Source organism: Sylvia atricapilla, chromosome 15 (assembly GCF_009819655.1).
Source record: "Sylvia atricapilla isolate bSylAtr1 chromosome 15, bSylAtr1.pri, whole genome shotgun sequence".
In the NCBI taxonomy this organism is placed as follows: domain Eukaryota; kingdom Metazoa; phylum Chordata; class Aves; order Passeriformes; family Sylviidae; genus Sylvia; species Sylvia atricapilla.
Window position 1 is genome coordinate 6947278 of NC_089154.1, and position 25536 is coordinate 6972813.

Consider the following 25536-nt stretch of genomic DNA (forward strand, 5'->3'; position numbering starts at 1 on the left):
CACAGCCCTGGCACTGGGAACAGCGGGAGCACAGAGCCTGAGCAGCCTCAGTCCTTGAGAAAACACCTTTCCCAAGAAGCCTCCCTGTCCCGGGGTGTTCTCGGGGGTGGGAGGTGCTCCCTGCAGTGCCTGGTGCATCGCTGAGCCCCTTCCAGCTCCAGGGGTTTTCCTGGGAGCCCGCGGTGCCCGGCCGGGGCCGTGGGAGCACAAAGCTGCACGACTGGATTCCTGACCCGGGGTCACTGCGGGCGAGGAATGGGGCCGGCTTCAGCCGATGTTCAGTGATTGCTCAAGGCTTGGCCTCCAGGAGCAGCTGGGGAGGCCGAAGGGCAGAGCCTGGAGGTGGCCGGCTCTGGCACAGCCCCGGCTGGAAGCGATGCTGAGCTCGGTGGGAGCCGTGCCCGGGGCTCTGCCCTGTGCAGGAGGCTCCAGGCAGGAATTTAGGATGTGGCAGGTCTCTGGTTTGGGGTGTCACAGAGTGGGACACGAGCTGTGTGCTGCAGCACAGCCCCTGTGAAGGGAGGGAACACTGTGGGATTGGGGAAGTTCATTCCCAGCATCTCCCTCTGCCTTCCCATTGTCCAGAGCAATCCCTCCTCTCGCCTGGGGGCTCGTGGTGAGCGTGGGAAGGACTTTTCTCCCTGTTCCAACAGCTCCAGCCCTGCTCAGTGACCGATGCTCTTTTCCCTCCCACCCAGTGGAAAACAGATCCCTCTGGATCTGCTGACATCCCTTTAAATCCAGAATGGAGATTCCTTGTTTCTCCTCTTGGGCACACCCCAGCCTGCCAGGACCCACATGGAGCTGATCCCTGTGGAGCAGAGGAGCTCTCTGGTGCCCTGGCTGCCTGCTCCCTTGGCAAATCCTGCTGGAAAAGTCGTCTCTCTCTCCACAAAAACACGTGCACGTGGCGGTTTCGGTCTCCTCCATCCTCCCTCCCTCTCTCCCTGGGCTGGGCCAGCTGCTCCCTGCTCCAGCCAAGCCTGTGCTGCTGTTGCTGGCTCCAGCCCTGCCCGGGGGGAGAGCGTGGGTGCCTTTGCTGTCTGAGTCTGCTCCAAAGCCAGCAAAAGAGGGGGGAAAGAAAGTGCTGCTTCCTTTGGCTTGTGGCTGAGAAAGTCCCCAGCCTGTGGGACTGCCAGGGAATGGCTGGGACAGCTCCCTTGGAGGGGATAAATCTGGGGGGGAATCAGCTGGACAGAGCTGGTGTCCCCACAGCAGGGATGTGCCCATGGGGGACCCTCAGAGGGCTTGTCCCCTCCCCACTGGGGACACGAGGTGCCAAGCAGGATGTGGCCCGGTGCAGCCCCATCCATGCTGAGAGGTCCCTTTGTGCTCAGGGATTTCCATAATGCCGCCGGGATGTCGGAGAGGGGCAAATCCCCGGCTTACCCCCGGCCTGGGGGCAGCCCTGGGGAAAGGTGAGCTCTGGTTTCTTTGGCAGGAGGTTTTGTGGAGGTGAAGCCCCGGTGGGAGCCGTGAGGGAGCTGCTTTTCCCAGTGTTGGGGTGGGAATGGTGCCATCCCACAGGCTGGCAGTGTGGGCTGCACCTCCACACCCTCCACCTCCTTCCTGCCCTTGTTTTCTGCTGCCTGGCACTTTGCTGGGACGACAGCCCCTGGCAGGGTGCTGGCACAGCTCTGCATCCCTCAGACCTGCTGAGGGCCAGGCCTGGGGCTGAGCTGGGACACTTTGGTGGAGGGCACAGGGAAGGTGCAAACCTCCTCTTGCTGCTGCTGTGGTGATGTTGGATGGTGAAGGGCCTCTTTAATAGTTTGTGATTACTTTTGCACCACCCTGGCACCAGTGACCCCCTCGGGTGTGTCCAAAAGGGCTGCAGGGCTCAGGGCACGGCCAGGACCCTGCTGAGGGTTGGTGCCTGCTGTGGGCATCATCCTTCTCCTCCAGGGCTCAAGGAGCTGTGCTGTCAGTCTGGGTTTTCCATGGCATCCATGGCTGATCCTCTTCCTCGCAGCGACTGTCATCAAAAAAATCCCAGAAATCTCCAAATTACCCTCTCAGCTGCAGCCTGGCCGTGGGTCCTGCCGAGGAGCCGTGGCTGGACGTGTTCCATTGCTAATTGGAATCACTCACTGCCATCCTCACCCGCTGCCTTTGTGCTGCCTGCTGGCACAGAAAGCGGTGGGATGCATCCAGAGGGCACTGGGTGTGTGCTGGTGCAGCCCCCCAGGCTGGCAGGAGGGTGCTGGGGCAACAGCACATACCTCAATGTTTGCTGCTCTTGAAATAAATACCTGTTTGGGTTTTTTTAAATGCTTCTATGGCTCAAACTCCGCTGGAGCAATTGAAATAATTGGAGTAATTTGAATAATGCAAGAGATTTCTTGTGCTGGGGAGCAGGCAGGTGAGGGGCCTGGTGGTGACACAAGGATGTGACACTGAGGTGAGGCAGTTTGTGCTGTCACCATCAGGAGCCTGCAGCACCCTGCTCTCCTCCTGCTGATATTGAAGGTAACTCCGCTGAGTTTAGGGTGATCGCAGGCTCTGCCAAAAACTTTTTGGTGTCAGCTCAGCCACGTTTGTGCTGATCCTTTTCTCCAGGGTAGGGGTGACCACGGGCACTCTGCAGTCCCTGGGAGCACCTGAAACTTTTGTCCTGCTGGGAGGTGAATGTGGGAGCTGTTGGGAAGAAGGAGCATGCACTGAGTGGCTCTGGGCTGTCAGGTCTGCGTTGGAGGAGTGATGTGAGGTTTTCCTCTTTTAACCACTGATATTGGAGCTGAAACACTTCAGGAACGGGCTGGGTGGAAATCAGAGTTGTGGCTGTGTGAAAATGGAAACAGGTTGTTTGCTGCTCCTGCCCAAGGATTTATTCTTGGCTGGTGGAAAACCTGTGCCTGGGGAGGGTCTCTGGCTGCTGGAATCACCCTCTGCCCAGTCCCAGCTCTGGCCCTGCGGGAAGGGGAGGAACATCTGCTTGCGTTCGGTGGGGCTGACGTCCCACCAGCCCCGACCCCCTTCCCCCTCTGTTATTTATAGCATTTCACCAACATCTGGAGTTTGAGCCCGCTCGGCGCTGGCTGGCTCCAGCTGGGGGATGGAGACGTGTGGGCCGGCAGGGAGGGGAGAAGGGAGGGAAGGAATGAGCCCCGAGCCCTCCCCGGCAGCGTGCGGGGGGCCGCAGCATCCCAGCGTGGAGCTGAGGACCAGCCAGGGCTTGGGATGCCCCGGGAGCATCCCTGCTCTGCTTTTCCAGCCCTGGGGATGGGGGGAGAGCTGCTGTGTCCTCTCCCCACGGTGCAGACCCAAGGCTGCTCTGCCTCCCCTCCCTCAGCCAGCCCCACTCTCCGGGTGGGTTTTGAGGCTTCTTTGGGATTTGCTGTCTCCCTTTCCAAGTGTCACCGAGGTCCCCTGGCCCTGGGGGATGCGGGGTTATAATAGCCCCCCTTTCTGGTGCTGCTTTAATGGGAAACTTGAGTCATTCCTGGGGGAAGGGGAGGGGAGAGGAGGATCCCTGGCACGGAGGAGAATGGGGACAGCGATCCCGCTCCAGCCGTGGCACCATCCCAAACTGTCCTGGTTCTCATGGCAAGCAGGGCTCTGGGCACTGCTGGCAGCCACGGAGAGGGCTCCTGTTTCTCCCAGCTTTCCTCATCTTTGCAGCGTGGAAGACAGTGAGGTTTCACCCCTCCCCTTCCCAGACTGGTGACAAAAATCTGCTTAAAGTTAAGCACATCCCTAAATCCGTGCACAGGCAGCAGCCTTTGAGCTTCCAGCAGAACTGAGGTAATAATAGTGGCAATTAAAGCTGGCCCGAGGCTCGGCTCAGCTCCCAGTATAACCAGTACTGCCAAGGGAGGGTGTCCCTGTCAGGGGTGTAAATGGGGTCCCTTGTTCTGGTGGTGCAGTGGCCCCTGGGCCCCTTTTCTGCATCGGTTTCTCCCTTTCCTTGGCTCTTTCCAGACTCCCAGTGTTGCCTCTCACTCCTCTGCCTGCCGGGGTTTGGATTGGGGTGAGGATCCTGCATTTCTGCTCCATGTCACCTGGAGGTGGCTGTGCATCCTCTCCCCTGCATCCCTCAGTGCTGCTGCCTGCACTGGAGAATCCAAAGTGCAGGGGATGGAGAAGTCCCAGCTGGAGGCAGGACAGTGGGAATGGACACCAAGGCTCTGAGCAGTGTTCTCTGTCCCCTCAGGACATCTCCAGGTCCTAAAGTGTCCCCAGGGCAGGACAGGAGCCTGGTGTCTCCCACCCTGGTGGCTTGTGCCACTGAGGTTTGTGTTGGAGGGAGCAAAGGAGCCATTTTCTGACTGAAACCAGACAGGAAAGGAGAGGAAACACCGTGGGCAGCTGACCTAAAGTATGTTAACAATGTAAATTAGGCAGGAATGCTCCTGCCTGGGTTTTCTCCAGCTCTGCCAGGCAGGCATGGAAAGGTTTGACCTGTCCTGGGTGAGGTGGAGCCTGGAGTGCATCCAGGTGCTGCAGTTCCCAGCTGGGCAGACTGGAGCTGTTTGGCAAAGCCCCTGGGGTGGGCATGGGGGGACAGGCTGGTGTTGGGAGCGGGCTGAGGTGGTCCCAGGCGGGGCTGAGCCGATTATGGCTCAGTTAGGGCAGGATGAGCCCTGATCCCGGTGATTATGGGCGGCACTCCCAGGAGCCGAGCTTGGGGCAGTTCCAGCAAATCCCCATTCCGGGGCACGAGCAGCTCCTGCTCCCATCGTGGGACAGCCCGCCCTTCCCACCTGGCCAAGAGTGTCCCTTCAGCCCGGGAGGAGGTTTGGGGTGCCCCCCGTGCTGAGGGCTGGGTGACATCGTGGCCGAGGCACTGCAGGAGCCGGGACTCACCGGGATCCCAGGGCAGATGGTACCAATGGCCTTGGCCTCTAGAGTAGCTCTGTGTCTGTGTCCTCCTCTCCCTCCTCCTCCTCCTCCTCTCCTGGAGGACCCAGGAGAGCCAGTGTCCACGTTGGCACTGGTGTTTTAGTCCTGGAATAAATATTCCTGGACTAAAACTGTGGCTTCCAAGGCTTTTAGCCCATTGTGGGCATGAGGGGCTGGAGACAGTCCAGGTTTAGGGTTAGGGTTGGCATTGTGGCATCCTGGAGAGACCATGGATGTTCCTGCAGCTTTTTGGGCTGGTTTTGAAATGCTCTTTTTAATCCCTATTCCTGCTCAGGGTCAGGCTGGGGGGGTGCAGGTTGGTTTTGTGAGTCAGGGTCCTTTGGGACAGTGGTGACACTGGGCTGTGGGGAGCAGGGGACATCCTTGTCCAGGGCTGGCTCAGCAGTGACAGCAGGAAGGTCTCTGGCACTGGTGGCCTCGTGGTGTTGATCTGGGGAGGGGCTTTTGTAGGATCAGGTGGGTTTGGTTGGTAACGGAGCTTAGGGGCTGCTCTGCTGCCCCCCAAAACCCAGGAGGGGAATTTGGTTCCTTTTGGCGCTTTCTGGGAATGGATTCTGTTTTCATGGAGGCTGCCAAGTGCTAATTAACAGTGTGAAAACCCCTCGTTAATCAGAGCTGGTGACGTTTGTGCCACCAGCCCCAGGTAAGGACAATCCTGGTCACTGCAGGGGTGACACAGAACCGGTGCTGGGGCACCCAAGGGGATCTCTGGGGACCCCCAGGGAGTGGGGCAATGAGCCCCAGGGTGTTCCCAGGTGACCCCACGAGCCAAGGGGTGTCCCTGAGGAACCTCAGTTCCAGCGCTGGAAACTCAAAGGGAAATAAAAAATCAGATGCTGCAAAGAGTTGCCATGAGATTGTGAGAGCTGGCAACACCCAATCATGGGGGTTTTTTTTTAAATTTTACTGAAAGCGTTTCATTGTTATTTAACGTCTTGTTTGTGCATTTTAAAATGGACCAGCTTGAGCTGTGCTTCCGAAACCTTTTTCCTTGGAAAATGCTGTTGGTTTGCCCCAAGCTGCAGCTCCAGGGATGGGGTGTGAGTGCAGTTCACTGTGCAGGCAGCATTTATCTGCACAGACATTCCTGGGGGTGTACAGACAGCGATGGAGTGTGCCCTGTTTAATCCACCCCATAAAATCAGCGGCCACTGGAAGTGCCTGGATTCCTGGAGAGAGGGAAAAAAAAAAATTAGTTTCGTTGGTTTTTTATTTTTTTTTTTTGGGGGGGGAGAGGGATGGCGTTTTGGGGTTTTTTTTGTTTGTTTTTGGGGGGGTTGTTTAGTTGGGTTTGAGGGGGTTGTTTGTTCATTTTGGTTTTTTGGGGATTTTTTTGGTTGTTTTTGATTTTTGGGGTTTTGTCGTTTGTTTTTTGGAGGGGTTTGGGGTTTTTTTTTGCTTGTTTGCTCATTTTGGAATGTTTCCTTTTCTTTGTTTTTTGGGTTGTTTTTGTTTATTGGCTTTTTTGGGGGGGCGGTTGGGTTGGGTTTTTTTAGGTTTTGGTTTGGCTTGGTTTTTTGGGTTTTTTTGTGGGTGCAATTTTTGGCTTTTTAAGACCCCAAAAAAAAAAAAAAAAAAAAAAAAAAAGGGAGCTGAATTTTGTTGCTTTAGCGCATCCATGTGAATGTAACTCGATCCGAAGCTGGCTCTGCAGCGCTGCAGTGTGAGAGGCTCCTCGGGAGCGGGGTCTTCCCTGGGACATCCAGAGAACGCTCCGCTGTTCCCGGGAACGCTTTGTGGGCACTGCTTGGCTTTCACAAAGCCTGAAATCCCCCGGGAACTTAGGAAATATCTTCCCAAAACACGACCAGGGAAACGCTGGCACGGGTCAAAAAGAAAAATTAAAAAATGAAAAAGAAGCGGAGCTGGCAGGAGAGGCAGCGGCTGCGTGCCTTGAGCTTGGGGGGGAGCGAGGGGAGTGTCAGGCTCTGCCTAATCCCGGAGAGGGGCTTTGCAGAGCTCAGCTCCAAGACCTGGTTTTTTTCCAGCAGCCAAGGATTGCGTTAGCTGGGAGGTTTAAGGGCCCAGCAAAAGCCCTGGATCATCTCTGCGGGAGGATAAGCAGTTTTCCCCCAGGATTGCTGCTCAGAACAGATGCTGAATTGGGATTATTTTTTTTTTTTATTTATTTTTATGTGTGTATTTAAAAAGAAATGTCTTGGGTTCGTGCCAGTTAAGGACCTTAAATTCAAGATTCTGCAGTGAAAGCAGCACAAGCTCACACAGGACATGGCACCCTCCCAGCCAAAGGGATCCTGCCCTGAAGCTTTTCCCTGGGTGGTTTATTTAGTGAGTAATTTGATTTCACTGCTGATCCCAGGGGATGCCCTGGAGGAGGAGGAGGAGGGAGTGACCATGCCACGGTGTCCCCAAGGGATCCCCAGGCTGGGACAGCACCTCCAGCACAAGTTTTTAGGTTATTCTCTGTGATTTCTCTGTGTTTTCACACTGCTTCAGGCGCTCTGACCCTGTGAAAAAAAAATGGAGCAGGAGGAAAATGGTTTTAAAAGGCCCTTTTTAAAACCGAGTAGGTGATCCCAGATGCACTTTGGTGACCCCAAACTCTGCACAGAGCCCCGTGTGTCCTTTAAGGTCACACCAGTTCGACCCTCTCGGGCTGCTTGAATCATTTCCTGTTTTCTTCAGATTTTGAAGAACTCTGAGGCAGGCTGGAAATGTTTGCAGATAGGGCCATGGGAGAAGTGCAGCAGGGTTCAGTGTGCAGAGGACAGGGCTGCTCTGGCTGTGTGCAGTGGGTAGAGGAGGGGCTTGAGAGCTCCATCCTGGTTTGGGTTGTTCCCTGATAAGAACTGAGCCAGGATCGAGCTGGTTTTTAATAAAAAAGACTCACTTGCTAAGGGAATATCTGTAAAATTCAGGAGCAGTTTGCAGCAGTTCTGAGTGTGCCTCCATGCCTGCAATGGGCACTGCTGCTGGTGACCTTTGTGTGTGAGCAGTTTTTGAGGAATTTGGTGGTGAAGGTGCCCCTCCTGTGCCAGAGGAAAAACACAATCCTGAATGTTGGGCTCTGGGGAATTCTGCTTCAACAGAGAGATTGGACTGAGATGACCTTCAGTGGTTCCTTCCCACCTGAACCATTCTGTGTGTAAAGGCTGGTCACTTTGCATCCCTAGTTCTTCCTGGGTGGTGGTGCTGACCCCTGATTCACCCCTGTCACCCTGAGGTGTTGCAGCCACAGCTAAAACTGCCCAGGGAAGCTGTGGCTGCCCCTGGATCCCTGGAAGTGTCCAAAGCCAGGGAGGACAGTGAGAGGTGTCCCTGCCCATGGCAGGGGACTGGAACAAGGTGATCTTTAAGGTCCCTTCCACCCCATCTGGAATTCTACGCAAATTCCATCTCCCAGCACAAGGATCCCTGGTAGTGATCATTCTGTGTGTCCCCACTTTGTTCTCCTCTGTAAAATCCCTCCTTGAGGGGATGAAGGAGTTGGGAGGTTTAGTGTTTCACGGTGCCTTTTGGCCAAGAGAGGAAGGAGAAGGAAACTGCTGCCTGGATTTTTAATTTGGAGGGAAAGGCTCTAAGAGATTTCCCAGACCAATCCTCTGTGTGAGCAGGCAGGGAGCAGTGGTGCTCCTGCTGAGGGAAGGTTAAAATTCATCCAGGGGGGATGTTTTCCTTAAACTGTGGGTGAAAATGAACACCCTGAATCTCTGAGGTGCCTTTTGCAGGGATGTGGTGCTGTGCCACGACTTGGAGCTGCTGATGGGAGCAGCATCCCAGGGAATGTAAGGCTCCTGGAGACCCGGAAAAACTGGGATTTGTTGCTCCCTGGCTGCCCCAAGGAGCCATAAAGCATTTTCCATGGCATGAGGGGGAGCACTGAACTCCTCACGTGCTGTTCATCCTGCCAGGCTCAGCCTTCCTGAGCTGCAGGGAGCTCCTGGATGTTCGGGTTCATCATCCTGGCCCCTCCTGGCTGGGAGGGGATGGCACCAGTGGTGTCACCAAAACCGAGGGTGTGGCCTTGCCTTAAATACCTGCCTGAGGTTAATCCCCGGTCTGGGTGAGCCTGGGCCAAGCAGGACTGGGTTTTGGTCCCTCCCTGCCCGGGGCTGGGGCTTGGCCGCTGCCGGAGGGGTCCCAGCCTGTGGGTGGATTAATCTGAGCCACTCCTGGTGAAGGAAATGCACTTTTTTGTTTTGTTTTCATTTTTCTGGAGTGGTTTTGGACAATTGGGTTTCGAAAATAGACTCAATGAGAGGAAATCCATTTGTTAAGCTGTCCCCACGCCGAGGACGGAGGGGCAGATACGGCGCTTCCTCGGGGCTTTATTTACACTCACATCTCCCTGAGAGACACCTCAAAGCCATAAATTAACCCCCGTGCCTTTGTCTCCCCAACCCTCTCCTCGATGAAGCAGGATTTGAACGGGCAGAAGGAGCTGTGCCCACGTCTCTGCCACCTGAAGAAAGGCCCCAATGGCTACGGCTTCAACCTGCACAGCGAGAAATCCCGGCCGGGGCAGTTCATCCGCTCCGTGGATCCCGACTCGCCGGCTTCCCGGGCAGGGCTGCGGCCCCAGGACAGGCTGGTGGAGGTAACAGGGGGACAGCAGCAGGGCTGGGACTCTGGGCAGGCTGAGACAGCCTCCATCCCATCGCCTTTCCCATCTGAACCACCCTCATCCCATCGCCTTTCCCATCTGAACAGTCCCATCCCATCACCTTTCCCATCTGGACAAACCCCATCCCATCACCTTTCCCCACCTGATCCCCCCCTGTGTTCCTTTAACTCACAGTCCTAAGGCTGATGGGGCTGCTCCAGCTGGGGGTTTGAGCTCCTTCCTCTCCTGCCAGGTGGGAATTTATGAGCTCTGGAGTCAGGATGGGATTGGAGAGGAGAAACTTGGATTTTTTTTTAGGCTGGAAAAGCTCTCCCAAGACTACTGAGTCCAGCCATTCCCCCCAGCAGTGACCCATGTCCCCAGGGTGCTGTGCTGGCTCTGGCTGGCACCAGGGAGGGTTTGGCAGGTGGGCATGACCCTTGGTGCTGCCAGGCTGAGCTGATGCCCTGCCAAGGAACGCTTGGAAAAATAGGGGAAGAGGCTTTGCAGCGATTTTAATAGACAAAATTATGAAAGATGGGGGAAAAGCATTCTTGGAAGCATCTTGAGGACGCTGGACAATACTTCTTGTCCGAGATGGGGCCAGAAGGTTTGGATGAGGCTGGGAGTTGCCCTCTCTTTGGCTTGTGTGTTGTGTTTTTCCTGGAGAAGGACCTTCCCCCCATCCAGAGCTGCCTGTCTGGGTAGAGGGACAGGCAGGGACTGAGGCAGCAGCCAGCACTGCAGCCATCACCCCTTTCCCTGTGGAACACGTGGATATCCCCTGCTTGGGCTGTTCCCCAGGAGGCTGAAGCCCAAAATCACCCCACAGGGACCGAGCTGTGGCACTCACTCCCAGCTCAGAGCAGGAATTTTGGGGTTTGCACCCCTGGAAGAGCATGAGCTGGGAAAATCCTGAGAGCAGAGCACTCTCCTGCTTTCCAAGCCTGTGAATAATTATTCCCCAAGCCAGTGGGAGCTGCTGCCTCTCCCCAGCAGCTGAAAGTTTAATGCTGGGAGCAGCGTGGGGCCGGGGCACGGGTGGCAGTGGCTGGGCGGTGTCACATCCAGGGGTCGTGTTATTTATTTATGGGCTTGGCCCAGGGCCTGGCACACACAAAGCAGCTCGGGGTGAGCTGGCGAGCTCAGAAACCCGATCCCCTCCGTGCCTGCTCTTTGGGGCTGGGATAAATATTTGATGCCCCCAGGCCTGTGGCAGGGTGGGGGGAGAGCAGCCCTGGGCTCAGCCAGGGGTGAGCCGTGGGCATGGATTGGGGTGAGCTGGAGTGGCAGGACAGGGTTGGAGCAGGGCTGGAATGAGGTGCAGAGCCTGGAAGCGGTTTCTTTTCATCCCTTCGCTTGCGGCTGTGCGCTGAGGAGCAGGGGGAAGCTGGAAAGGGGATCGCAGAGTTTGGAGCTCAGGCTCTGCAGTGTCCTCGCTCCCTCTGGATGAGGACGAGCCCTGGGGCAGTGCAGAGGAGCCCTTCCCGGTGGGACAAAGGGTGATTCATTGCCACCGAACAATGTCCTGAGTCACCATTGTCCCCTCGCTGCGGGGAACAATCGGGATCACGTTCCCTGCAGGTCCTGGCTCACACGCAGGGGAGGGAGAGATGAATCCGTGCACCAGGGAATCGCTCATCAGGGACACAAAAACCCAGTTTCCCATGGCAGAGGGATGAAGGATGGCACGGGGATGCCACAGGGGTCCACCCAGTCCACTGTCTGTGCCCACAGGCAGCCCGACATTCCTGGGCACATCCGAGGGGAGGGCTGGGATTGACAGCACCAAGAGGCAGGCAGAGGGTTCTGGTGGGAGCCTGGGGTCTGTGATTCCCCCTGGATGTGTTTGGGATGTGGGCAGAGGCATGAGGATGCTCTGGCAGGGGCACTGGGGGGGTTTAGGAGGCTGTGGCTGGCTGGAGAGGGGGAAGGAAAAAGCCTGTAGCCTTCCTGTCATCCCAAGAGGAATAAAAAAAGGGACAATCCCACCCCTTGGGGAAAGAGAGGGGACCGGGAGGCAGGAGCAGCTCTCGGGGCACAGGTTTGGGTTGTGACACCGTCGTTCTGCAGGTGAATGGGATCAACGTGGAGGGGCTGCGGCACTCGGAGGTGGTGTCCCACATCAAATCCAGGGACAGCGAGGCCAGGCTCCTGGTGGTGGACCCCGAGACAGACGAGTACTTCAAGAAGCTGGGGGTGACCCCCACGGAGGAGCACACCAAAGGTGAGGCCTTCCTTTCCCATGACTCACGGGTGGGATCTCAGGAGCGAGGCAGAGTCACATTTCCCTCCTGTGTCATCCCTCAGTAGTTTCCTGAGCACCACCCAGCTATTTATAAATAGCGAGAATACACCCTCACCCCGCCAAAAAAAAACACTTTGTTGCTTTTACACGGTGGGTGATTAACTGAGGAACTCCCTGCCGCAGAGGTGAGGTGGGATGTCGCTGTTAGGGACACCAAAGAGCGAAGCAGGCAGCAGAAAGGTCAGCAGGAAAACTCTCTATTTCTTTATCTATATATAGACTTTGACAAACAGGCCAAAGACTGGCTACACAGGTAGCCACTTCTTCCACCTCGTTGGTGAACATCACCATCAATCATTTTTCTCCTCCCAGAGGAGAAGTATATAAACAAAATCGATAAGTTTTAAAAATACACCTAGTTTTCTTGAAGCTGCGTGAGAACAAAATGCAAACAGTGAAAAGCAGGCAAACTTCAGGCAACACTGGGATTTTTGGGGAGGGAACCTACAAGCCAAACTTAGCAGGGTTTGTTCTAGGGGAAGGTGTCCCTGCTCATGGTGGGGCTGGGGGAGCTTTAAGGTCCTTTTCAACCCGAATCACTCCACGATTCTCTGATTCCCTGGCTGCTCTTTGTTGCACTGGAGGAACCCTGTGCACTGGAGAGTCCCTGTGCAGAGGGAAGGGCTCCACGCCGGCTGATCACAGCCTGGATCCATGCAGGAAATGTTCTCCTGGCTGCTGAAACCTGGCAGGGAAAGCTGCTCCTCCACTCCCCACCCTGCCCCACTGCAGGCTCCCAGCCCGGGCTGTGCCCTGCTCCTCAATGGGCAGCTCTGTGTTCCCAGAACAGCTGCTCCTTATCTGTTTCCCGGGATGCTCAATGGGCAGATTTGTCCCCAGAAATGGGTCAGACAATGCTGGGGAGCCACAGGGTGTCAGATGCTCCCAGGAGGAGCAGGGGGCTGGCTGCTGGCACTGCCATAAAGGAGCCCTTGTTCCTGGGAGGGTGCTCCAGGCCCTGCATTCCCCAGGGAGCAGGGGTTGGGTCTGCCTGGCACCTGCACTGATGCCAAAGGGCTCTGGTAAATTCTCCCGTTTGCAGGGTGAGAGGAAATAATGATTGTCCTCTTTAACTGAACTCCTTCGACCTCAGGCTGACACTTTATGAGCTTTGCAGCTCATCCTGAGCACCTCAACCTTTAAGCAAATGAGTGGGCTTGTAGATGATTTTAAGTATTTCAGTATTATTTAAGTATTTAGAATATTTGAAGTATTTCTAGTATGGCTATTTTGTCCCACTTTTCTAGTCCTTGTCCACCTGAAGCTTGTTTTTCATTTAAGTGATTTAAAATTTAGCTGCTTAAGATACCAGAGACATAAACATCACTTCTGTGTGAGCTGACTCTTCTGGTGCCCATTACTCAGCGCTTATACTACTCTAAACATGAGTCCAACATTCACTACAGTAAAATATTTAAGGATTCCAAAGCCACACGGAGGTTTCTGCACCAGCACACTCCCAAGAATCACAATTTGTGTTTATTTTTCTGCTTTTCCCTGGAAATCCCTGCAGTCTGCAGTGATGCAGCCTCCAATCAGTCCCCAGGGAAAGCATCCATGCTTGACATAATTCAGTTATTAATCCAGTCCCAATTAACACATCTGTTAGTCTGGGACAGTGAGACATGGTAATGCCCGGGGCAATGACTTGATTGTGGTGACTGGCAGCTTAAATGCATCAAAATTGCCATTGTGTGGGCTATTGTTAATCGTTGGAAGTGAGCAAGAAAAAAAAAAAAAAAATCCAGAGTGCCTGGAGAGCGGGTTGTGTGCCAGACACTGTTGTGACAACAGCATGATGCTGATTTTGATGAAGATTTTTGAGTTGACTTTTAAGATTTTTGATTAAAGAACTTCTAAAAACAGACTAATGGTCAAAAAAAAAAAAAAAAAAACCAAAAACAAAGGGGAGTGTGCTGCAGACAGTGCCTGTGGAAGGAGGATTCTTGGTCCTCATCTGGCAGGTGTTTTCCTCTGGTCAAAAGAGTGAAGTAGAGTGAATTCAGGAGATTTGGCAAGGATGTGGTTCTAGAAGGGCACAGGGAGAGGGGAGAGGCTTTTGTGTGGGCTGGGAAACAGCACAGGAGAAAGTCAAGGGGCAGGATGAGCTGGGTGGGGTGGGCAGGGGGGAGGAGGAGGAAGGTGTGGGATGGGAGGTGATGCTGCTGAGGGATGCTGCCCTGGGCCCTGAGGCAGCAATCCCAGCTGAGGGTGCTCACTGTGTGTTTTCCCCGTGTTTGTTGTGTCCAGGTGTGGTACCCCAGCCCATGACAAATGGATCTGCACAGACTCAGGTGAGTCCTCACCTGCCCCTGGTGATGGCCCTGGGGCAGCAGCCTGGGGGGATGTGTTGGAGTGCCCAGGAGGGATCAGAGCCTTTCCCTGGCTCCCCCCTGTGCCAGGTGAGCCTCGATGCTCAAGTCCCCAAGGCTCATTTAGCTCGGCTTTACTGCTGCCGCCTGGTTTTAATTACTCCCCACTACAGCTTTAATTTAGAGGCTGAACAAGGCCAATTCCAGCCCCATTTAATCCCAGGGAGAGAGGGAGGAGGTGGCAATGTCCCAGTTCTGGCAGGAGGGGACCATGCTCTGCCTGGGGTGGGGATGTGGGAGAGCAGAGGGCTCCTGTGTGTGCAGGGTCCCCTCAGCAGGACCATCCCCTCCAGCTCCATCCCATCCCTGGAGCAGCCCAGCACTGCTGTACCTGGGTACGTGTCGTGTTTAACTCTGTCTGGCACAAACCTGACTGACGTTTTCCTTTCCTCCAGCTGAATGGAGGATCCACATCTTCATCTCACAGCGACCTGCAGAGTCCTGGGAAGGAATCCGAGGTAAAAACCCCAAACAGTCCCTGTCACTTTTACACCCTGGTGTGGGAACAATCCTGCCTCACAGTGCTGTGCACTGCTGAGTTTTCAGTTTATCTCCCAGGCTTGGGTTCACTTGTACTCACCCAGCAAACAAAATCCAGGTTCAGATTTGGGATCTGAAAGGTAATTACACTGATGAGCTACAGCAAGTCTGGGGATCTGTGAGGCTCAAGTGCTGCTAGCAGGACCAGGGCAGGCTAAAACTTTAAAAAAAAAAAAAAAAAAAAAAAAAAAAAAAAAAAAAAAAAAAAAGCCGATTTTTTTTTAAATTTTTTTTTTTTAGTTTGGAGCGCAGTGAATTTATCACAGTGTTTAAAGGAGGGGAGGAGTTGTTTTTGGTGACAGGCTGGGCTGAAGGGGTTTCTGTGGTGTGGCTCAACACTGGAAAGGGACAAAACTTGTTGGGCAAGGTAAAGTGGCAACCAAAAGTCAACACAAGGCATAGATTTGCATTCTCAGGCGTTAATGATTTAGCAGGTTTTTTTCCTCTTAAAATAAGTAATAGGGATTTGTATTAAGAAGTAGAGGATCTGCAAAGTGCTCAAAAATTCAACTTTACCACAAGGTTCTGCTATAAATGGAGCCAAGTCTCCATGCAGGTGCTCTGTGGGGTCCCTGTCCTGCTGTCCCCTGCCCCAGGACGTTTGGGAGCAGGAATGTGACAGCACCAAGTGCTCACCTGGCCTCTGAGCACCCAGAGCCCCGAAGCCTCTCGGGCACCAGCTGTGTCCAAGCGCCTGCAATCTGCCAATTTCCCCCTGAGCGCTGAATAATGCATGTCCTGATCCAATGGCTCAGCCCTGGAAAAACCTGGCTGTGTCCTGTGGGGAGCACAGCGGGTTCTGCCCCTGAGTCCCCCCTGGGCTGCTGCAGGGTCACTGCACGACAAGTCAGAGTCCCTGGGGTGCAGAGGTTGGGAAAGTGGGATGTGCTGGAGCACTCCTCCCATGGAGTCACCCTTGGGCTGTTCAGGGGTTGCTGTCCTGGCAAGAGACCAAAGTCCAGGGGCGTATTTCTTGGGCTCGGTTTGGCTCAGTTTGGGTTCGTTCAGCCCAGCCAGGCCAGCACTGTTATCTCAGTGCTGGTGGAAGGCCCTGCCCACGGTTATCAGCAGGGTCTGTGCACTCTGTTTCAGAGCTGGGCATGCGTGGTGGGGCAGCAGTGCCAGCAGGAAAGCTCTGAAATGTTTCCCTAAAACCAGAGCTCTCCATGCTGTGTGTTTACCCACACCTGACACGAGTGCAGCCGGGCAGCACCTCCTGTGCTCCTGCTTTTCCACTTCCAGCTGTGCAGTCACACGCTACTCAAGCAGAAGAAACACCCCCACAAGATGCAGTGTTGTAATGAACTCCATGGGATGCTGCTGCCAGTGAAACCATGGACACAGCACAGGGAAGGGGCTTTGACCTTCTGCTCCTAAAAAAACCCATCCCTGAGCATTTGCTTGTTGTGCAGTCTGGAGGAAATCCTTCATGGGAGGGGTGGTTAAACACTGGAAGTGCCCAGGGAGGTGGTGGAGTCCTTGAGGAACTCAAAATACTTTGATTTAGCTAAGGAACTGTTGTTAGCCATGCCAGTCAGACATAGCAGAGGTGGTGCTAATCCAAGGTGGGAACCAACAGATCATGAGGACATCGAAGACTTGAGAAAGGCAGCAAAAGAATCTGGGTTAGGCTCGCCCTATGACAAACAATTTGAGAAATTGGAGGTGGCACTCAGTGCTCTGGGCTGGTGACAAGGTGGGTGTTGGGCACAGCTTGGACTGGATGATGCCAGAGGGTTTTCCAAACTCGGGGATTCCCTGAGAGGCTGTGGGGCACTGCAGTGCTGTGGGAATGCTGACAGCTCTGTCCCTTCCCTCTGCAGGACGGAGACACAGACAAGAAGGACCCGTTTGAGGAGAGTGGCCTGAGCCTGAGCCCCACGGCCGCTGAGGCCAAGGAGAAGGTGAGGGCCAAGCGTGTGAAGAAGCGAGCGCCACAGATGGACTGGAACAAGAAACGGGAGATTTTCAGCAATTTCTGAGCCCTGCTGGGGCTGTGTCCGCCCTCCTCCCGCCCCGGCTCGGACGTTTCTGAGGTGCCTACGCCCTTGTTCCTTCGGTGTCCACGTGAGATGCTTTGTGCTCTGCTCTTCACTGGTTGCTTTTAAAAGCAAGGCGTATTTTAAAGTCCTTTTTATTTTTTATTTTTTATTGTTATTATTATTATTATTGTTGTTATTGTTGTTACTCACCAGCGATTCTCATAAGACAAATGTGACCAAAGCTCCTTTTCTTGCTTGCTATTGAGCCCAGCTCTGGCTGCCCACCGTCCCCTCGTTCCTATGAGAAAGGACTGGAAGAATTTTAACTCTTTTTTTTTTCTTACCTGCATCATTTAGGATTCTGTTACTTTTTTTTTTTTATTTTTTTTTTTTTAGTTTTTTTATGTGGGGTGTTTTGGCTTTGTGGGTGTCCCAGACTGAGCCCCATGGGATGCTCTGTGCCCCTGTGGAAACATCTCATGGCTCAGGGTGGGGGTGCCAGGGACCCCCTCCCCAGCTCCCCATGCCCAGCATTAGCTGCTCCCACCATGGGAAAATGGACTGTGGCTGGAAATCGTTTGTTGGCTTTGCTATTGAAGCAAAAACGTTTGTTTTGTTGTTTTTAGTTTTTTTGTTTTAATGAAGTCCCATGTGTTTCCAGTTAGTTTAGGAACCTCCCCCCACCCATCAGCAGCTCCTGCCCCGGCAGTAAAAGCCCATTTTTCACCCCAAACAGCTCTGCAGAGGGGAGAGGGTGGGGTTTGAAAGCAAACCCCAAACCCAAAGTGCTGCAGCCATGGATGTGGCAGGGGAAGGAGGGAGCAGGGCCAGTCCTGCCCCACGGAGGATGAAGATGAGAACCACAAGATGCTACAGAACCTCTTTGGACAGAGCTGGAAGTGGGGATGACCCAACATCTGCTTCCAGGAGGGAACACAGGGGTGCAGCTCTAACTGAGGCTCAGCACTCGGGAGTGGGGCTGGTCAAGGTCCCATGGGCTGGGATTTTGTGTCCCCAGCCCGGGAGTGTCACCGTTGGAAGGGACATCCTCCGTGTCTGTAGGGCTGGAGATGGAGCAGGCACTGGTGTGATGGAGTGGGCAGCACCTCTGGCTTCCTGTGGCCTCCTCCAAAGCCCCACTCTCAGCATTCAGAGTGTATCTTTAAAGCATTACAGATTAAGTCCATTTAAGCTCTTTTATTGTTGCCTTTGGCTGTGTGAGTGAAGGTGACTCAGCTGAGCTGCAGTGCTCCCAGGGAGCAGAGCTGAGCTACCTGGGGCTGTCCCACTCCTTTCCACACTGGCAGCAGCAATCCCAGCCCTGCTGTGGGAAGGGATGGGGGTATAAAGCCACTTTTCCCAGTCACCTGGCCATAGGTGATGTGTGAGCACAGAGCCGTGCCTGTGCTCTGCCTCACTCAGGCCCTTCTGGGATAAAACCCTTGGGAGGTCAGTGTGCTATGGATGTGGGAATGGCTCTGCATGGATTTCCTAAGGTATTTCCAAATTCTGGAGCTAGAAGGTGCCTTATACCATTCTCTGCTCTCCTCAGCAGCGGGCTGGGGCTCAGCACAGGGTGAGCTGAGTGTTTGGTTTCCTGGGGAGCAGCTGGTGCCTGCAGCCTTATGCGGGAGAGTGTGGAGAGCCTCAGGGGTGAAGGAGATGAGTTCTCTTTCCGAAAGTTATCTTTCAGGATTGTTGATGGGCTGAACAGGTTGAAAATAATGGCTTTGGAGAGGAACTGGTGCAGGTGTTTGGCTGCGGGTGAAGAGACGGGCAATGGAGCGATGGGGGATGTGGAGAGGCTGCCTCCCCTCGGGGCTCTGCCATTAACAGGACACCTCTTCCCCATCCCACTTCAAATTATCTGCTCTCTTTTTAGCCCTCAAAACACTGTCTTCTCTCTCGGGGTAATGTTTGGATGGAGCCCTTTTTTTTTCCATGGTGTGCACGTTGCTTCCCGTGCCCGCGTCGCCAAACCCCGGCAGCGCCCGGGCTGCGCAGGGCAGAGCATTCCCAGGACACTCTGATGCACATCAGAGAGCACAGACCTGGTGTAAACACCCCAGTTCTCATCCCAGACTGCTGTAGTTGAGGCGGGAGGGGGGAAAAGAAAAAAAAAAAAACAAAAAACAAACCACCTTGTGTAGTGTTGAATGTAGATCAAAAGAAATCAGGCGTGCAAATCCGTGTTGGTAAGATTGAAAATCTTTATCTCTTCGTCCATGGAAAACTGCTCCTGGTTGAAGCATTACTGCATTCCTGACATCTTGTAGCTCAGTAGTAATTATTCAGTTCCTGTACATTTAACTTGGAAAAGAAAAATCAATAAAGTCTAAGGCTGTCAGCAGCGTTGCAAACCCACCATGTACACTGTAATGTCAGTAATAAACTTGGTTTGCCATGTACCCAGCACTTATCTGCTCCTTCCTCAGCTGCTCAGGGAGCCCGGAGCGGAATTGCAGCCCTTTAGCACATTGTAAACTTTGCTTCCTCCCTCGCCTCTTTAAAGACGAGCTGGAATTACTCCTTTGAAGCTTCACAATGAAGTCAACACTGCCCTTTCTTTGAAGAACAAAACGCAGGGGTGGTGGTGTCCCTCTGTCAGCTCCTGAGGCCACAGCCTGGCTCCCGCGGCTGCTGTAACCCTTGTGGCACTCACGGAGTGGCACTGGCTCAGCCCCTGGCCCTGCTCTGCATCACCCCGTCCTGCTGCCAGGACCCAGAGGTCACTTATCCAGGCCTTCCCTCTGCTCCTGGCTTGGGAAGGCTCCAGCTGCACCTCAGAACCCCAGGATCACCAAGGTTGGAAAAAATTTCCAGGATCATTGACTCCAACCTGTACCTTGTCCCCAGCCCGGAGCATTGAGTGCCACATCCAGGCCTTCCCTGGACACCTCCAGGGATGGGGACCCCAAACCTCCCTGGGCAGCCCCTTCCAGTGTTTAAGAACCTTTTCCATGAAGAAATTCCTCCTGCTGTCCACCCTGGATGTCTCCTAGCACAGCTCTTGTCCTGTAGGCAGCAGAGCTCGTTGTGTGGCAGGGCTGGGCAGGTTGCCATGGTTCAGCCTTGCTGAGGTCACCCACGTTCCCCTCCCCTCAGCCAGTGTCACACAAATGCCAGCCAACCTCGTGGGTGCAAAAAAAACCACCCCTCACTACCTTTATTTAACGAGTATTTACAAGCAGCAGCAAGTCCTTGAGGACAAAGCTTTTCTCTGCAGTGACTCAGTGTGGCACAGCTGGGACGTGCTCAGCCATCCACCCAGGCTGGAGCCTTCAGCTCTGCCCCAGCAGGACTGCTGCCTCTCAAAGCCCCTTTTTCCTCTGGAGAGCTGAGCCAGTGCCAGTGGCTGTTCCCCTGAGCTGCTGCAGCAGGCTCCTGTCCCCTGCAGTCACACTGCCAGCCCTGTGCCAGGCCCAGCTTTAGCAGGGCTCAGCCCAAGCAGCTTTGTGGCTCTCCAAAGGCTGGATGATCCCTCAGAGTTTCTTGGCAGCCGGGCAAATGTCTTGGTTGAGGCACTGGCTGCAGCGAGGGTTCACAGGCAGGCAGGTCTGCTGCCCAAAGCCCACCAGGAGCCAGTTTATCTCCTTCCAGAGGTCCCTGCAGTGAGAGAACAGCAGTGTTGCCATGCAGCTGCTAGGAAGGGGTGAGGAACAGCCCTGTGGTGTTAACGGAATCCCTTTTCCCTTCTGCCTGTTCCTCCTGGCTTCCCCTGGAGGTGAGTCCCAGCCCTTGCTGATCCCTGCTAGGAACAGCCCTCCCAACCTTTCCTGGTCCTGCTCAGCTGAGAGGGAGCTGTGCCTGTGCTCAGGCACGTGCCAGGTGTGGAGATGTCCCTGTGTGTGTGTCAGCTGGTGTTTCATACTGAACATTATCACCAGTGAAGGTCAGGATCCAGCCCTGGGCTGATGCTCTGTGACCATTTGGCACAGCAAGGCTCTGTGTGCAAAAGCACCTGGCTTGGGTCATGGTAAACTCGGTGAGGCAAAAATCAGGGATCAAGAGCTCCACTAGTGGTGACTGATCCACCTGACAGCAACAGAACCACCACGCAGGCGAGATGCTGCTGCTGTAGCTCTGGCAGAGGGCAAACACCTGCAAGCTACTGCAACCCTGGAAAGATGAGGGAGCCAAAATGCAGTCCCTGAAACTGCCCCAAGCAGGACTTTGTGCAGACATGGCTCCTGCAGCCAGCAGGGGCTCAGGGCTCACCTGGGCAGCCACTCCTCCAGTGCCACCCGAGTCTCCTCGGGGTACTTGGTCTCCTTCTTCACCCACTTGAGCCTGTTTGAGATCCTGTGCACGTGGGTGTCCACAGCTGGGGAGGGAGAGCCCAGAGTTTAGGTGGGGCAGGAACACCTGAGCAGAGAGAGCAGAGCCAAAGCTGCCTGTGACAGCCACTAGCCCCAGGGCAAGGCTCTCCCAGCAGCAGCAGCCAGGTGGAATGGGAGCAGAGGGCAGGGGAGGCTCACTCCAAGAACAAACATTTTCTTCCCAGGCCTGGAGCCAAAAGCATTTGGGGTGGGTGTCTCTCCCCAGGCTCACAGAGCCTGAGCCAGCCTCTCTCCCCCAGGGTTCCCCTGCTCCATGGAGCAGGCACAGGGCGGCCTGGCCCCCATTCCCTCTCCACATTCTCATCCTCCCGGAGTTTCGGCTGAAGTTACGCAAATCGTGATCTCTGCCCCTTCCTCTGCCCACATGGAAAACACATTTCATAATACCCACCAGCAGAGAGGGCTTGGGAGGCTTAAAGCAGTGTTTATAATGTGCTTTGAGCTCAAAAGCTCTGAATGCAAAGTGTATTATTGTTAGATCAGCAGTGATAAACCTGTCTCTGGGGCTAATTGGGCAAAACCCAGGAAATTGCTGTAAACAGGAAGACTAAGCCTTGCCTCCCAAATCAAAACCGAGCACACAATTATTTGGAAAACACTTGGCTGGTTTGGCTGCCTCTGGACTTCCCTCCCCCCCAGCAGGAGAACAACAGAGCCCAAAGGCTGCTGGATGCAGTGCAGAGGCCATGGCCTGTCCAGCTGATGGTCACCAGAGGGGCTGCAGCATCCAGCTCCCACCCACTTGCTCATCCTGATTTTCCCAGGGCTCGTCCATCAAGCAGCACATCATTCTGGAATACTAATCTGTCCCCAGGGGCCCCAGGCCAGGATCTGCAGGTGATGGTCCAGCCCCATCTGGCACCAGCTCCCCAGGGCAGTGACTTCCCTTGGGAATTTCTGCTGTCAAATTTAAGGAGAAACAGCAGCTGCTTAAATCCTACAACTCACGGAGTGACTGGCTGAGGCTCACATTGTTCCCTCACCCAAATACTGTGCAGATCTCTGAACCAAAGGGGTGTTACCAGGCTCCTGGACACTGGGGCTGCAGCGCTTCCCCTCTGCCTGGGGAACGGATTTTGATTTAGGAGAGGGAAGGGAAAAGTCTAGTCCGAGTTACCTATCCCAGCCACGCTGTCCCAAGCAATGTGCATGGCCAGATGGGCCATTTTGGGCCCAACTCCTGGCAGCTGCACCAGCTCCTCCACAGTGCTTGGGATGTCACCCCCATACTTCTGCTTCAGGATGGCTGTGGTCTGCTTGATGTACTTCACCTTGTTCTGGAAAACCAAGAGGAAAGGCACACAATCCAAGCTGCCCTCCATCACAGGGAAAACAGACACACAGCCTGGAAAAACAACCATTCCTGAGAGTGTGTTACAGGTGAGACCACATACGAGAGCTGTGGAGGAGACAGAGACTTGACTTGCACTTGAAACCAAAATGCTGAGAGCTTGGAGCTCCAGCCTCCCTGCACACTCCAGATCCTGCAGCCAAGAATCTCAACTTTGTGTTGCTGGCAACACAAAGTGCCAAAACTGGTGTAAAATCCATTTTTTAGCCCGACTCGAGGGGAGAGCTCCCCACAGGAAGGACACGGGGTTCCTGCACTCACCCTCCAGAATCCCACGGGATAAATGATCTGTCCCAGGGTGTCATCATCCATCTGCAGCACGCTGTCCACGGTGAGGCCGCGCTGGCGCAGGCGCAGCATGGCAGCACTCGTCACCTGGTCCTTGGTCTGGCTGGACAGCATCAGGGCCAGCAGCACCTGGTAGCGCATGACCTGGGGACAAAGGGGACACTGAGACACCCTGTGAGGATCTGGGAGGATCCAGCCACCACCCTCAGTGCAGGGTGTGCTCCCACCCTTCAGCCCCATCCGCCCCCAAGAGACAGGAAGGCTGCAACAGGAATAATCCATAGCCTTTTAATTCCACCACACAATAAAGGGAGGAAACAAACACCTCCAAGCTCAGCTGTCAGTATCTGTGAGAGGGCAGGCAGCAGCTCTGTCGGCTGGGATCTCACCCCAAAGATGCCAGTGCTGAGCCACAAAGGGCTGGACAAAGCTTTTCCTGAGGATAGCATTCTCAGGAGACCCACAGGATGCACAGGTACAAACACCCAAGGATTTTTCATGCAACTTCTTTTAAAAATCCCAACCCTTTCTCACTAGGCTTCAGTAGGAGCTGGGTGTCTTGCTCCAGTGAGCTGCTCAGGGAACCAAATCTGAAGAACTGGCATGACAGAGACTGGGAGAAGGACAAATCCCAGGAATTCCTCTGCTGCTGCCAGGCCATTGCCTCCTATTTCCCAATTCTTTCTCCCCAGATGTGATTCCATCCCACCAGAGTTAGGAGAATGATGCAACTAACCCAAAATGACCCAGGATAACATGGGACACAATCCTCCCTCCAGCTCTCCTACTGAGTTTACAAAACCACAGGTGCACCAGGAAAAAATCCCTGAGCGCATGGAAGCAGGATAATCTCAGGGTACAAAGAAATGATGTGAGGAGCTGAAGGTTACAACATCCACTTTTTCTTGGAAGCAACAACTCAGCTTCCCCAGGGAAGAGAAGCTATTTCCGTGTGGTGCTCTGTGGTCCCCACAGCTGCCAACCCTCGTGGCTGAGAGCGTGTGACATTCCCTGGGTCTGGGGTCAGAGGTGATCCTTCTCCCCAGGGATCCAAGCCCAGGGCGGGCTGCCAGCAGCAAGGACAGCATTCTACGTGAGGCTGTCCAGCTGTGTCCTCCAGACCCCTCCCTCAGAGCCCATCAGGTCCCACTGCTCCTCTGAGCCTGCCTCTGGATGAGCTCCACATTCCCACTCCAGAGGCTCCTGCTGCTCCAAGTCCATGGGGTTGGATTAGCTGGTCTCCAAAGTCACTTCCAACCCTAACAATTGTGAGATTCTGTGATCCCCACATTCCCACTCCAGTGGCTCACACTGCTCCTCCAAGCCTGTCCATGGGTGCGCCCCACATTCCTCTGCATTCCACAGCCACTTTACTGGATACTTTCCTTGGACTCCTAATGAGATTTTCAAGAAAAAAAGGAACGTGGCTTCATGCCTTGCCAGCCTGCTCCATAAGGCAGCACTGCCCCTCACATTCATCACATCCTCTGGGACCAATCCCAGAGTCCTGATCCAGTTTCTGTCCTGGAAACATCCCAAGTGGGACAGATCCAGAGGCAGCACGAGGATGAGGGAGGCTGCGATCTCCTGTGCCTGCCAAAGCTGGCAGCAGGATGCTGTTCCCTGTGGGATTGCTGTTACCTGTGGAGGTGCATTGCTGTCATAGCACTTCTGCACTCCCATGTCATCCACGGGAGCATCCCTGCTCCTCCTCATCTCCCGGATTCGCTCCAGCTGCTCCCGCCAGTCCCGCGGCTCCCAGCGCGCCCTCCGGGGCTCGGCCCCATCGCTCTGCCCCGCTTCATAGGAGATGGCAAGGCTCTTCCTCCTCCTGCTCTGCCTCGGGACGCCGGGCGTGCCCTGGATCTGGCTCCCTGCACGGGATGGCACAGAGATTCCAGGCTTCAGGAAAGATGCCTTCACCCCTCGCAGAGCTCAGTGACAGCCCCAAGTGCCACCAACCACCCGGGGACCCAGAGAAAGGCGAGTTCCCTCCCTAGTCCCAACCCAAACACTGCACATCCCCCAGTGCCAAACAGAGCCAGCACGGGGCGAGGGAGGGCGGAAGGACCAGGGAGACAATGGCAACAGGTGACAACAGTGGGGTTGCATGTGACACGATGGGGACACGTGTCCCAGACAATGGTGAGGCTGCTGAAGGTGCCTCCCCAGCCCAGGACCGCCACGTCCCCAGCTCCGAGGGGGACGTGACAAGGACACCCAGCCCCTGTTCCCAGCCAGGCGCTGCCCCTCGTGCAGCCCCAGCCGCTCTTCGTGCCCAGCACAGCCCCGATCCCCCCTTCCCGTTCTCCCCCGAATCATCAATTTCCCCTTCCCCGCACGCCCCGTGCCCTCGATCCCCTCCTCCCGTAACACCAGGAAGCCGCGAGCCCTCGCTCATACTCTCGACCCCTGTCCTGTACTCCCACCCCTGTCTGTACCTCCATCCCCAGTCCATCCCCTGTCAGTACCCCGATCCCAGTCCGTACCCCGATCCCCAGTCCCGTACCCCGATCCCCTGTCCGTACCCCGATCCCCAGTCCCGTACCCCGATCCCCAGTCCCGTACCCCGATCCCCTGTCCGTACCTTCATCCCCAGTCTATCCCCTGTCAGTACACCGATCCCAGTCCGTACCCCGATCCCCCGTCCCGTACCCCGATCCCCCGTCCCGTACCCCGATTCCCACTCCCATATCCGGATCCCCTGTCCGTAACCCCATCTCCTGTCCATAATCCCATCCCCAGCCCCGTACCCCGTCCCCTGTCCGTACCCCCGCTGCCCCCGGCCGAGCGGAGCCGCCTCAGGGCCGCAGGCCCGGGCCGGGCCGCGCTCATGGCGGCCCCGCGAACTACCGGGCCCGGGGCGCACCGGGGCCGCCGGAACGGGCGGGGCCTCGGCGGGGGCGGCACCGGCACCGGGCCCCGAGC

At 55.1% G+C, this 25536-nt stretch overlaps 2 protein-coding genes across 4 annotated transcripts in view; one reads left to right on the forward strand and one right to left on the reverse strand.

Annotated features, from left to right (window-relative positions):
• The window catches only part of NHERF2 (NHERF family PDZ scaffold protein 2), a 33161-nt gene extending 14124 nt beyond the window's left edge, over window positions 1–19037 (forward strand). The window contains exons 3-7 of one of the 2 annotated variants that reach the window (XM_066329913.1): window positions 9242–9421; window positions 11501–11654; window positions 13986–14029; window positions 14503–14565; window positions 16471–19037. In XM_066329913.1, the coding sequence (XP_066186010.1) occupies window positions 9242–9421; window positions 11501–11654; window positions 13986–14029; window positions 14503–14565; window positions 16471–16629 (600 nt within the window). In that variant the 3' untranslated portion in view covers window positions 16630–19037. The remainder of the gene's footprint in view (window positions 1–9241; window positions 9422–11500; window positions 11655–13985; window positions 14030–14502; window positions 14566–16470) is intronic. The other variant, XM_066329914.1, reaches the window with a different exon arrangement.
• Window positions 19038–19772: 735 nt separating this feature from the next.
• NTHL1 (nth like DNA glycosylase 1) lies at window positions 19773–25496 on the reverse strand. Of its 2 annotated transcripts, none has more exons than XM_066329915.1 (6): window positions 25380–25496; window positions 24250–24482; window positions 22582–22752; window positions 22087–22246; window positions 20848–20953; window positions 19773–20235 (listed from the first exon to the last, which is right to left on the reverse strand). In XM_066329915.1, exons 1-6 carry the CDS (start codon window positions 25441–25443, stop codon window positions 20112–20114), a joined length of 858 nt encoding a protein of 285 aa, XP_066186012.1. In that variant the 5' UTR covers window positions 25444–25496; the 3' UTR covers window positions 19773–20111. The 2 variants fall into 2 exon arrangements, 1 of the variants encoding a protein (XP_066186012.1); XR_010744759.1 differs by having other exon boundaries at window positions 20104–20235; window positions 20848–20994.
• Between the last annotated feature and the right edge of the window lie 40 nt (window positions 25497–25536).